The sequence below is a fragment of the Pelodiscus sinensis genome, chromosome 7 (assembly GCF_052426305.1).
Source record: "Pelodiscus sinensis isolate ZL-2025 chromosome 7, ASM5242630v1, whole genome shotgun sequence".
Classification (NCBI taxonomy): Eukaryota; Metazoa; Chordata; order Testudines; family Trionychidae; genus Pelodiscus; species Pelodiscus sinensis.
The window spans coordinates 13606759-13620377 of NC_143058.1; the positions used below are offsets into that span (position 1 = coordinate 13606759).

The 13619-nt window shown below is 44.6% G+C and overlaps 1 protein-coding gene across 1 annotated transcript in view; it reads right to left on the reverse strand.

Annotated features, from left to right (window-relative positions):
* Positions 1-4366: 4366 nt before the first annotated feature.
* The window catches only part of LOC142818181 (protein mono-ADP-ribosyltransferase PARP14), a 29404-nt gene continuing 20151 nt past the window's right edge, over positions 4367-13619 (reverse strand). The window contains exons 15-17 of the mRNA XM_075933190.2: positions 9102-9247; positions 8382-8556; positions 4367-6286 (exon numbers count right to left, since the gene is read on the reverse strand). Coding sequence (XP_075789305.2) covers positions 5997-6286; positions 8382-8556; positions 9102-9247 — 611 coding nt within the window. The 3' untranslated portion in view covers positions 4367-5996. The remainder of the gene's footprint in view (positions 6287-8381; positions 8557-9101; positions 9248-13619) is intronic.

Here is a 13619-nt window from a genome sequence, read left to right on the forward strand (position 1 = left end):
ATTTTAATCATATTTTGGTTATTTCCCTAAAGAAAAGTTGATTCTCTTTGGAAAGCATTAAAAGATATTGATTTGCAACCAAATATAGCCTTTATACTGAATCTGGTGCTTCTTTTTGCTATCCAGAAGGATATGTTACATCTATACACATTTATTTAAGCCATTACATTGCTTAACTTATGTTTATTCTAGTTCTAGTGTAGACTCTGCTGCAGCCCTAGGCATAACTAACAGTGTGAACCAAAGGCTTTGAACCAGAATTGGCCTGGTCTAGGCAAAATAATAACATACTGGTACCGAGTAATAACATACTAATAGCCAAGTAAGCACATTCCTGACCTGAGAGGATGGTACAGGAACACCTAGAGGTATTATGTAACTGCATAAGCACATTTCTAGGAGAAGGTACAGGAACACACTGATCCCAAGTAAAATAAAGATGGACTGACAAGATAAAAATGGGGATGTTTTATTCAAACTAGTACAAGCCAGGACACGTATAAGTGTGTTAACTAACCACATCAGGAGTGTAATATGCAACTTATTTCTATCAATATATAAAAGGAGAAATCAGAAGTGGAGCTCTTTTGTCCAGCTTGGAAGACAGCCTGAGCTGGTCCATCGTCATAGACATGTTTTAGTGTACCTGTAGCTCTTATAGCACAGGTGGGCAATTATTTTGGAAGGGGGAGCCACTTCACAAATTTTGGAAGTGGTCTTGAGCTGACCTGGAAGGGGCAGAGCCTCCGGCAGAAGTGGTGGGGTTGAGAGCTATCCTGCTGGGTATGGTGACCTTATTTTCTGAACCAGCTGCAGCTAGTAAGAACAGTTTAATTTAAATTATGAAAGAGATGAAGTGTTTTAACTTTCTCATGTTCGTTTACCAAACTCATTTTAAATAAAGTAAAATATTATGTCCAGCACAAAAGATTTCAATATTTTCTTTATTTATGGGAAGGTGGGGAACCCTTTTTGGGTCTGGGGTCACTGGTCCACAAAAAAATCAGTTGGGGATCACACAAGTGAGAAGAAAAAAAACTCCTCCAACCCCCCCAACACTTACTTATGTGGCCCCAACTGAGACACCTCACTCCTCCGGTGCCCCAACATCACGGGGTAAGGAGAAGGGAGAAACTGAGGTCCAGGGCTTCCCATAGACCAGATTTACTTTTCTTGGGTTCTAGAGTTAGTGGATTTTACTGACCTTCTTAGACTTTGGGGTGGGGACAAAAATGAGGGGTTCAGTGCACGAGACAGGGCTGCCAGCAAGTAGAATAGGAATGGGATGCAGTATCTGGGAGGGAGCTTGGGTGCAGAAGCAGGCTGGGAGTATGGTGTCTGGCCAGGTGGAAGGAGCAGGAACAAGGGAGGGTGCAGTGTGTGGCCAGGAGAGAGGGTGCAAGAACAAGGGAGGATGTCAGAGCAAGCTGGGGGTGCTGGGTCTTGGAGGGGGAGGAAAGTGACGGGATTGGGGTGGGAGGTTTGGCCATGAGGGGGAACCTTACCTGGCTTAGTTCCCCCTTGTCACAACCTTTGCAGCCATGCTGTCCCGGAGGAAGGCCTCGCTGCTGCGGCCATGCAGTCCCGGAGGCCAGAAACACCGCTGTCGTGGCCGTGTTGCCTACCTCTGGGGCCAGCAGCCACAGGCTGCCCCAGAGGTGCTACGGCCCAGGGCCGGCCCCGAGGGCACCACTGCCGCGGCCACGTGGCTTGGGGCAGGCCCCAGAGGCATCACAGCCACGCGGCCCCAGGCCGCTCCAGAGACTGAAGGCGCTGCTACCAGCGACCACAGCCATGCAGTCTGGGGCCACCCATGCAGGTGCTGTGGCAGCGGCGCCTCAAGCCTCCGGGGCCAGCCCCAGACTGCATGGCCCTGGTATCAGCTCCTCCGGAGTGGTCCTGTTCAGGAGCCTCAGCCCCAGCACTGCCTCTCTAGCAGCAGTGCAGGGGGTGGAGGAGCAGGGTTGAGCTTCTCCCCCCCAACCCCAGGGGGGGCCTGTAATTAGGGGGTGGGACCTGTAATTGCCTCATGGGCTGGATCAAAGCCTAAGGCAGGCCAAATCTGGCCCACTGAGAGGCTTTTGCCCACCCTGTATTAAAAAGTACTGGTACGTCCTGTGGAAAGCCTGTATGTGTTGTACACTACAGCTACTGTACCATATGCCTCCTAAGAGTTACACTGTAATCCAGCAGGCTCATCTCTTTGATGGGATTCTGGGAGAGGGTGTATTTAAGCTACTGGGGTCAGCAGTGGTTTTGGGGCCTGAGAATGTGGGCTTCCATTTCCATGAAGGAGTAACAGACTGTGAGTCTATGCACAGGAAATGAACTAGTGAGGCCCAGAACAGGAAACAGTGCAGCAGTCTTTTGAGACCCAAGGAAGCTTAAAACAGCTGGGATCCAAAGACTGGGATTCCCACACAGCAATATGGAGAGCAGCCAATATGGTTTTTTTCCCATTTTTTGTGATGTGCCAGTTACACATTGCCCTATAAATAAAAAAGATCATTTTACTATGTTAGAAAAGATGGAGACTCTGAACCAGATGGTCCCCTCATGTTGCTCTTTGGGTATGTCTACACTAGCCCCCTAGTTCAAACTAGGGAGGCTAATGTAGGCATTCGAAGTTGCAAATTAAGCCTGGGATTTAAATATCCCACGCTTGATTTGCATCTTCCCAGTCGCCATTTTTTAAATTTACAAGTTCCGACTAACTGTCTGCGTCTACATGTGTCAGGGACCCGGTAGTTCGAAATAAAGCCCTAAATCGAACTACCTGTTAAACCTCATTCCAGGAGGAATAACAGGTAGTTTGAACTAGGGCTTTATTTCGAACTACCGGGTCCCTGCCATGTGTAGACGCAGACAGTTAGTCCGGACTTGTAAATTTAAAAAATGGTAACCGGTTGGAAAGATGCAAATCAAGCGTGGGATATTTAAATCCCGGGCTTGATTTGCAACTTCAAATGCCTACATTAGCCTCCCTAGTTCAAACTAGAGGGCTAGTGTAGACATACCCTTTCTTACCACAACAGTGTGGGGATGTTCTTGTGGTTCTGCTGTAAAAAAAACCTCATCACTAGAGTAAATCTTTGGTACATCCGCAGCGGTTCTCTAGCAATCTTAAGGAGCAATGCAGTATTTTAACAGTTTCTTCAAAGGACCAATACAATAGAGCTTCATAAAATCCCTAGTGTACTGCCAAGGAAATATTTACCATGGTCTCTGGGAAGCATTATTCACTTTGATGGAGAGCTTCTGCACTAGCTCAGGGGAGAAAACTAGTGGCAAAGAAGAGAGCCAGTTTTGTAAACTGTCCTCATCTCTTCAAAGGTGATGAAAAGTATCAGTCAATCCCTGTTCAGCAAAACATTTAAGCTTGTACTCAGTGCATTACTGGATTGGGACAGATATGCACAGTGCTCTCAAATACACAAAATGAATACACCGAATAGAGAGACTATTGTCTCCAAATTCTTTCAATAATAGCCAGTCTATATATATATAACTTATAGCAGATAAAAATGTTTAAAGTTTCATTGTTAATTGATTGTGTTTCTAGTATAGGACTGGGAAAAATATGGACCTCAGGCCAGATGCAGCCGGCCAAGCCACTGGATCTGACCTGCAGGCGCAACAGGAACCTCAGTCATGCCCCTGCATGCCATTCAGAAAAGCCCTATTTGTCTGTGAACGGCTGTGAGCCCATGCGGAGGGGAAGAGAAAGGCTTTGCACATGCTGCCCTAGCCCCCAGCACAATCTTGCAGCTCCCATTAGATGGAAACCATCCAAACGGAATTGCCTATTTGAAGAACAGCAAGCTAAGTACCCCTCCTTCCTTGCCTTCAGGCTTTCAGCTGTTGACAGATGCACATGGTCTGGGCGACCTAACGGAACATGGAAGAGTCACCCAGGTAAGCATCTCCTGGCTAGAGCCCACCTCTGGCACCTCAGCCCCTTTCTCTCTCCAACCCTTTACTCCCCCATTCCTACCTCTCTACCTCACATAACACAAACCCTCTGCCCTCCCTCCTGCACTCTAATTCCCTGCCCCAGGTCACAACCCCCTCCTACCCTAGGTCACAACCCAACCACTGCATCCTCTCCTATACAGTCCCCGGCCCCAGATCACAACCCCCTTCCTTCACCCAAAATCCTTCCCAGATCCCCCACCCCTCTGCCTAACCCCTAGCTTCCTTCTGCTCCAGCCTGCATCCTAGACCTCGCACCTCTTCCATTAATATCATGGAAGAGTGTGGCCCTTGACCACTTACCAAATTCTTGGAGTGGTCCCCCTATCACAAATTATTGTCCACCTCTGCTCTAGTAGTTGTATAACGAATGACTTCATAATACACCATTAACTATTCAGAATAACTGACAGCTTTATTGAGGAAATCATAAATAAGACCTTGTGATATGAGTGGCAGCATCAGAAGTTAATATCACTGTCATCATGAATGTAACTAATTTTCAGAAGTCCAAATATTGCAATAGACCAGCTCTGTAATGCTTAGCAAAGTAATTTATCAGTAGGTAGTTTTTCAAGCATTTTCTATATTTCAGTAATTTAACACATGCCCAGTGGTTACCATCTATACAAGGTTATATTTTTATAGAAAAATGGCTTATGCTCAAGACTGTCTAGAAAGAATGCCAGCCATTTCTACATGATGATCATCATGAATATTCCAAAAAGTTTGATTTTATACTTTTGTGTTTTGATTCTGCAGGATGCTGAAAAAAAAAGGGGGGGGGGGGAGTTGGCACTCTGTGAGGCACCTGGAGAGAAAGGCATCTGGATAATACAGAGAAACGAGCAGAATTATAACCATATAGATGGAAGCACTAGTATCTGAGAAATGAAAAATGGGGCAAAAGTAATCTACTGAATGCAAATACTGTAATATGCTTATATTTTTGCAATTTCCTTGAAATGTAAGCTTACCAGGAGCAGGAGTTTGCTGACATATTAAGAGGTATATTGGGGGAAAAACTAAAATCAAGGCTCTGTGTGATGGGGTGTCTGCCCTGCAGTGCCCCTTTAAGAGTTAAAACCCAGTCTTAGGAGATGGCTGAGAACACAGAGCCCACAGTTGAGGCAGAGACATCCAATTAGGGGCCAGTGGTGTGCTGTATAGATATGAGCTCCTGGAGGAAGGAGAACAGACACTCTTGCTGGAGAGCAGGAGGGACCTTGCTGGGGAGCTTTGGCCTTTCCTCACTCCCAGGCTGCAAGGCCTAGAGTACTAGGGCTGCAGGGAAACAGCCAGGATAGGAAAAGGCAGCAGGTCCACACCCCCTTGCCAAGGATGAGTGGCCATTTCAGACTGTGGTTTGTCCCGGAGGTAAGGGGCTAGATGAGGACTGGCAGTGAGTCACTTAGGCAAGATAGGTATAGGGGGATTGGGAGGAAAGACCCCAGTGTGCAGGGGCACTAACCTAGGACAGTATGAGGAGGAAAAGGCACTGTGGGCAGGAAGGAACGTGGGGCTGAACCAGCAGAAGGCCTGCAACAGAGGCTGGGACACCGACCAGCAGTGGGTTCTCTGAGATGAGACAGCTGATTCCCGAGTGCCCAACTGGAGGCACCGTGGTGGTGAGTGCTCACCCCGTGACAATCTCCAGCTTGTGGCACGTGTTTGAGGGTTTGAGAGACACTCTCTCTCTGTCGGTTATTCAGTGCCTTATGATGTGTGTCTGGGAACAGTATCCTTATTGATATGCCAGCCTCTTTCATAAGTATTGAAACAAGGGTCGCAGGGGGTGCTGTAGTACCCTCTGATTTGAAGTGGTTTCCATCATGTACAACACCCCCACTATGCAAATTGTTCCAGCACCCCTGGAGCCAGTTTATTTTAGCTGGAGAGCAACAAAAAAAAGTCACATCTAACAGCCCTTGTTATTAAAATTTCTGGTTACAAAATTATCCTTGCAGTATTCACAAAATTAAGGCACCCAAAAAATCTCTTCCATTATTATTAAAAAATAAATCTTATCTTTTAAAGGTAATAAGGTATTCTGGATATGCTTGAATGTCATTAAATATGACAAACATTGATGGACGAACCATGTTATCAGTCACACTGTCATAGAGGTCAGTAGGATCTGCAATGTTTTTTGGTGGCGGTGTGATGAGTCCTCCTCTTCCCTGGCAATACATGCCAGTGAGAACTCGAGCAAGGTACACATATTTTCTGCCATTCCCATCAGGTCTGGAGTATGTATCCTGTGCAGAATAACTGGCATCAACAGCAAAATAGGTTCCATTTCCAATGGCTGCAGCTGTGATCAGAAAGACAAAGATATGAAAACTTCTTAAAGAACAACAAGACTTTCATTCTTATGTAACTTCTAAAATGTGCAACCTTTTCTTCTATCTGTGAAAAAGGATCATTTGAGATTAAAATTAAGAGTTTGACAGCTTTGTTCCAGCCTCACTTGGAATAGGGACTTTTACCAAAATATCAATCATGAGTTTATTGAGATGATCACTGAGTGACTCATGCAGACTTCCATTGCCTTTTCTTATGGGGAAGATTGTTAAACTGTTTTTCTCTGTAATCATTGTATAGTTTTTTATCTAACAAATGGCAAACATTTATAATTTTTTAATTGTAAGATTACATAACTAATTATATTTTTCTAATTATTCTTCGCGGGAGGCAAAGGAGTCATGGAACTTCGCTTGGGACCTATTTCTCTTCTGAAAGTGGGAGAGAACTTCTGATGCAAATAGTCAAAAATTAGGCAAGGAATTGAATCCTGTTGCTAAAGATTTTATATCCTCATCCTCTCTGTTCTTTGCTGTTCATCACACCTGTCCATTGTGTCATGTCTCAGATTGTCCCTGATCCTGCAAAGTATATATTTTCTGAGTACAGTAAACTTCCGATAATCCGGCACCTTTAGGACCCAGGGGGTGCCGGATGATTAGATATGCCGGTACCCAGAGTACCGGAAGGGGGGCTATGAGGGGTCTGGGGTGGGATCAGCGGGGAACTGCGCAGCGTGGGTGAGGGCAGCGCTGCGGTACCAACCTGGCAGCACCCCAGCTGCTCTGCCCCCAGCTTCCCCAAGTCCGCTACTGCTGAAACTGACCAGTGGCGGACTTGGGGAAGCTGGGGGCAGAGCAGCTCCAATTGTCCGGCTTGCCGGAGCACTTCTGGGTGCCAGTTGGTGCCGGACTATCAGGAGTGCCGGATAACTGGATTCCAGACAATTGGAGTTTTACTATAATCTGACTGAGTTCAATGCTTACATCTAAGTAATAGTACGAGTCTTTGCAGAAGCAGGGCCTCAGATATAGTATGTAGGACAGAGACTGTCACTGGGTATTACAAAAGAAAACAACTGCATGTCATGTTAGAAGTTCTGGATAAAACAGGATTCAAAGCCAGTGCAGAACATATTCAATTTATATTTAACAGAGCTATCCATCACACTTAGTTAAAGAGGAAGAATATATCTATTAAATGAAAATTAATTTAACTCTTGTGAAAAGTGCCAGATTGACTGGTGTCACGTGATAATCCCCAAGAACAGATACAGCACAAGCAGCAGTGACCAGACACCTCTCCATACTGCTCAGCCAATTTGCCTCATCTAATCTAAAGGCACCACTTTCCTGGTGTGAAAGATAATTCATTTTGTCTCCATGTCAATTCACTCTGCAGTATTGAATGTTGACAAGGAAGCCATACAGGGCCATTCTGATTAACAGTTTTTGTGAGCTAGATAATACATTTCACAATTATCAACTTTAACAAAGGCCACCAAAGTTTTAAATTATTTTAGATTTGCAAAGTACACTGAGCTCTCTGTACTAGTTTGCAGTTGATATTGTACATGGGCCAAGAGATTACCACTTGACATTGATAAACTCCTTAGTCTTAATCACAATTTACAATTTTTAGACAAAAACACAGCACAAATAAACTGAAAATAAAAGCCTAGAAATTAACGAATAATGAAATCACGTTAACTGGCTAGACTTAAAAATCCTTCAAAACATAAGAAAAGCCTTTGGCTTGAGGAATGATCTGTCTGATAAAACTAACCAGCTGCATAGTTCAGAGACTATACCAGCACTGGTATATTGGAACTCATTAGCAAGACATTTCAATAATTAAATACAATAGTGAACTTCAGAACTTGGACAGATGTTTTCATATGCTCACAGCATGCACAGAAGAACCTAGTAGGTCATCTAAACCTTCCTTCCTTCCAGGCAGAATTAGTCCCTATATTTACAAATTCTTTCTCTTTTTCTCTGACCTCGTGCCTCACCATGCACTGTGCATATGACACCATTATCTTACCTATTTCATATTCACCTATTCCCTATTTAAAAATTAACATGCTTTGAATAATAATTTACCATTCTTTCCAGCAAAACCACGATTAAACCCATTGTAATTAATTGTGCTCAGTGAGGAACTAATTGTTCCATGGAATAGGAGCATCTCATTGTTTGTGTTGCCATTCTTTTTGTCTAGAGACTGTTTTTTGATTTGGTAGGTCTGCCACAGGTAAGGATTTTGTACTCGTTCAATCTGTAAAGTTAGAAAATGAAGCACATCAGTATCGATGATGACAGCAAAGAAGTCATGAAGAACAAATATAAATTATTTAGTTTTCAGATCACTCTGCCCGGGTAGTATCTAGTTAGAGTTGGGACACTAGAAATACAGACATTATACAATTGGGAGTGTGTCTGGGAACTGGAGACCAAGATTGGGGCCAGAGTTAAGGCTAGTGTCAGAGCAGAGCTAGTGTCAGAGCAGAGCTAGTGTCAGAACAGGGCTGGTGGTTCTCCCTCCCTCCCCCTCATGAGGCTCGCTCAGGCCCTACCATACATTCCTAAATTATCCTCCATGCCTCCCAAGGGGCCCCACAGTTTGGGGACACTGATCTAATAGTAGATAGCCACTGTCAGATTCTGTTAGAATGGAAAATGGCCGTAGATGTATGACCTCAGTGTGTAGTGTTGGGGAAATAAAGAACTGAAAGGGGTGATTACAAGTAAATACTCAATAAATGATGAAAGTTTTTACTTATGTTTTAAATAAAAAACTTCATTCTCTTCATGCTACTTCACCTTTTCTATTTTGAACATAGAGCAGGATTTTAGAAACTTCGTCTGAACATCCTGATATTCTTGCTGGGCTGCATTTAGGGTAACCATTTTGACACGTTCTTGATTCATATCACACCACTCTTTCGGGAGTGTTACTGACTGTCTTTCTGCAAAGTAAACATTTTGTTAATACAAGTAGATATGCCTCTGCTTATATAGGCTTATGCCTTATCAAAAACTGAAAAGAGCACCTATTAGCCAATCATTTTATAATGGATCCTTCCACAAATTCTTTGGCAAGCCTATTTTTCCCATGTATACTCCATGGCTTTTGTAGCACAGATTAGAGTTTCTATTTTACTACTGACCAGAGCTCTCATGGACCAAAAACATTAACTAAAGTAAGGCTTAGAAATATTGGGAAATTGTATTAGTTATTTCTGAACCACTCACTATTTTGTTCCTAAGTACAAACAATGTCAATGGGACAACTCGCACGACTAAGGACAATTCATGTGAGTAAAGACTGGCAAGACTGGAACATTTATCCTTTATACCATGGAATGGTATTTGCTTCTGGCTTTTACAAGTTTCTATTATATTGGTAATAGGGTTGCCAGATTTTTTTGCTCAACAACTTTGCCCCCTCCCCCTTTTTTTTCATCCTTCAACAGAATTTTTTCCTGGGTTTTTTTTGGGGGGTGGGGAGGGGGTGTTCGGTATTTTTGTTTCAACCATCTGGCAACCGTAATTGATTGGCAAAGCAATTAAGTTGAGAAAGATTACAGCTACAGCTCATTCAGTCTTCTATCAGTAGGGGTATGTCTAGACTACATCCCTTTTTCAATAAAGGGATGTAAATCAGACATATCGATATTGCAAATGAAGCCAGGATTTAAATAACCTGAGCTTCATTTTCATAATGGCAACCGCCACTTTTTTTTCAACCCCCCCCCCCCCCCCCGGCAGTTTAGATGGGAATCTTTCGAAAATAAAATCCTTTTTTGAAAGATCCTGTACTTTCAAAAAATGAGGAGTACATAGTTCTTTATATTTTATATTCTGAAGTGTAAACAGAGTAAGTAAAACAGTCTGAAACCTTAGACACTTGAGCTAAAAACTTCTCCCCATAATCTTGCCAACTTCCGCTGATTATATCTCGATTTGATTTATGGAACTGCCTGGTAGATCAAGTACATTGGAAAATGTATGTGAGTTTTCTCTAGACACTTAAATGTGATGGATGCTTAGACTCAAACTCTGTGGTGCAATCCAAGCTTGGAAACTGAAGGGATTTTTTTTAAAAAGCAAGTTGTTTTGGTATAATGGAAAATGACTGCAAGCATACAAGAAGCCAGACGTTAGCAAATTTAGAGAGTTGGTAGTTAAGATCCTGTGGGAAGCAAGAGGAAAAAGTTCAAGAGAGTTGGGAGTTTTTCAAGGAGACCCTATTAAGGACACTAGGAATGTAAAGTCCCTGATTAATCAGTAAACCACTTAACCATTAGATTAACCTAATGTTTAACTGGTTAACTGACTAAACAGGGTCTCAGTGTTCCAGTCCCCCAGGCCCCAGGGCTTCCAATCCCAGCCCTGTGCTGGGACTGGGACTGCTACTGGCTCCCAGCCCCCATGCTACAGCTGGGGCTGCCACATGTTTCCAGCTCCCATGCTGGGGCTCGGGCAGTCTGCTGGCTCCAAACCCCAGCCACCAGCCATGCAGGGCTGGCTGCCAGGGCTGGTGCAGCCCTCTGCCCACGGTTAACCATTACCCAATAAAGGTGATGCTTACTGGGGAACTGATTAACTGGTTACACATTCAAGTCCCTAAAGGGCACAAGAGCAAACTACCCACTGTGCAGGAAAGATAGGAAGAGACCACCTCTCTTAACACAGCAGATTTTCAATTACTGGAAACTCAAAAAAGAATCCTATATAAGTGGAAACTAGGTAAAATTACAAAGGTTTATATTAGCAAATAACACAAGTTTGTAGTCACAAAATTATAAAGGCCAAGGCACAACATGGACTAAATTAGCTAGAGACATACAGATAAGAAAACATCCTGCAAATACAGTAGAAGAAAGAGGGGGTATGTCTACACTGCCACTCTAGTTTGAACTGCAAGGAGGTTTAACAGTAGTTCGAATTAGGAGCTTTAATTCGAACTACCTAGTCCGTGCCACGTGTAGCTGTGGGCAGGTAGTTCGAACTACGGGCATATAAAATGGCGCCCGCCCGGGAACATGCAAATGAAGTCTGGGATATTTAAATCCTGGGCTTCATTTGCAAGTTCGAATGCCTACATTAGCCACCCTAGTTTAAACTAGGCTGGCAGTGTAGACATGCCCAGGAAGACCAAAGGCAGCACAGGTCTGTGATTCTATGGGGTGGGGTGAGTGGTTGAAGAATAATAACAGAAAATATGGGAATATGGAATAACAGCCAAATATGGATATTTGACCCTTTTTCTTTCAGTTTTCATCCTAAAGTTTAGGAGTGATTGGACATCTAACATAGTGAATGCCAGCGAAAATGAGATTGGATCAGAGGTTAAAACAGGGAAAGAACTCGTTGGATACCATCAAGCCACCAGGGCCCGATGAAATACACACTAGAATACTCATGGAGCTCACTGAGGAGATATCTGAGCCATTAGTGATTATCTCTGAATAGTCATGGATGACAGGAGAGATTCCAAAGGACTGGAAATGGGCAAATATTGTGCCCATTTATAAAAAGAAAAATATGGACAATTCAAGGCTGTGGGGACCTGGCAGCCACTTCTTGGGTGCCACAGAAAGTACTACCGGGGCCTGCACCCTGAACCCCCTTCTACACCAAACCCCCTGCTGCAGCCCCGAATACCCTCTGCACCTGAACTCCCTCCCAAAATCTATGCCTGCATCCCTGCACACTGCAATCCCATGCCCCAGCCAAAGCCCCCTGCTGCACCCAAATCCCTCAGCTCCAGCCCCATTTGAGAGTGTGGCCTCCCAGATAAAGCCTTCACCCCCCTGCATTGCAAGCCCCACCCCAACCCAGAGCCCTCTACAGCGCACTGGATCACTCATTTCTGGCCTACCTAAAGCCTGCATACCCAGCAGGAATCCACACCACCCTGCACTCGAAACTCCTGCCCCAGCCTGGAGCCCTTCCTACACATGAAACCCCTCATCCCCAGCCCCAACCAAGCGCCCATCACACCACCCAGAGCCCTCACTTCCAAACCCCAACCCCCTGCCCCAGCCACTCCTGCACCCCAAACCCCTCATCCCTTGTCCCACCCAAGGGCCCACGCCCTCAGCCAGCACCCTCACCCCCTCACACAACCCAACCCCCTGCCTCAGCTGGGTGAAAGTGAGGGTGCTGGAGAGGACTGACTGGGAGTGGAGATAGAGCGAGTTGGGGCCCAGCCTCAATGATGAGGCAGGGTAGGTATGTTTGGGTCTTGTGTGATTAGAAAGTTGGCATCACTAGTGGTCACCCACATCACCACTCATAAGGCTGGCACAAGTCTTTGCAGAATTAGGGTGGGAGCGGGTGAGGGGGCACTCCAGCCCAGCCAGAGTAGCCCCCATAAACATAATGTTAAACATAATGTTTAGTTGCTTAACTCATTAAACAGGATTTTACTTTAAAGGTATTGCTGCCACCAGCAAGTAAGAATGGCAATACTGCAACCCCCTACAATCGCCTGGCGACTCCTGTGCCGGACTCACTTTTGGGTTGGGATCCCCTCGGTTACACGGTGAAAATTCAGTGTTTAAAATCTGAAACTGTGAAACTGAGCAAAATCAATTGTGATTTTGGTAGGGCCCTACTTAAGAGAGAAGACTGAAAAAAATGTGTTTATCTAGTTTGAAGAAGAAAAGACGGAGACAGGACATAACAGTTTAAGTACATAAAAAGTTATTCTCACTAACCTCTGAGGGAAGGACAAGAAGTAATGGGCTTAAATTGTAGCAAGGGAGGTTTAGGTTGGACATTAGGAAGCACTTCCTAACTGTCAGGGGCTACGTCTAGACTGGCCCCTTCTCCGGCAGAGACATGCTAATTTCTAACTTTGGAATAGGGGAATCTGCGGGGGATTTAAATATCCCCCACGGGATTTAAATAAACATGGCCGCCGCTTTTTTTCCAGCTTGGGGAAAAGCCAGAAAAAAGCGTCTAGACTGACGCGATCCTCTAGAATAAAGCCCTTTTCCTACCTTCAGGTAGGAATAAGAGATCCTCCAGAAAAGGGCTTTATTCTGGAGGATCGCACCAGTCTAGACGCTTTTTTCCGGCTTTTCCCCAAGCCGGAAAAAAAGCGGCGGATATGTTTATTTAAATCCCGCGGGGGATATTTAAATCCCCCGCGGATTCCCCTATTCCAAAGTTAGAAATTAACATGCCTCTTCCGGAGAAGGGGCCAGTCTAGACGTAGCCTGGATGTTTAAGCTCTGGGATATATTACCTAGGCAGGTTGTGGGAGTTAACAGCAGTTTAGACAGATATCTGGCAGGGATGGCCTAGATCAGGGGTGGAGAACCTCAG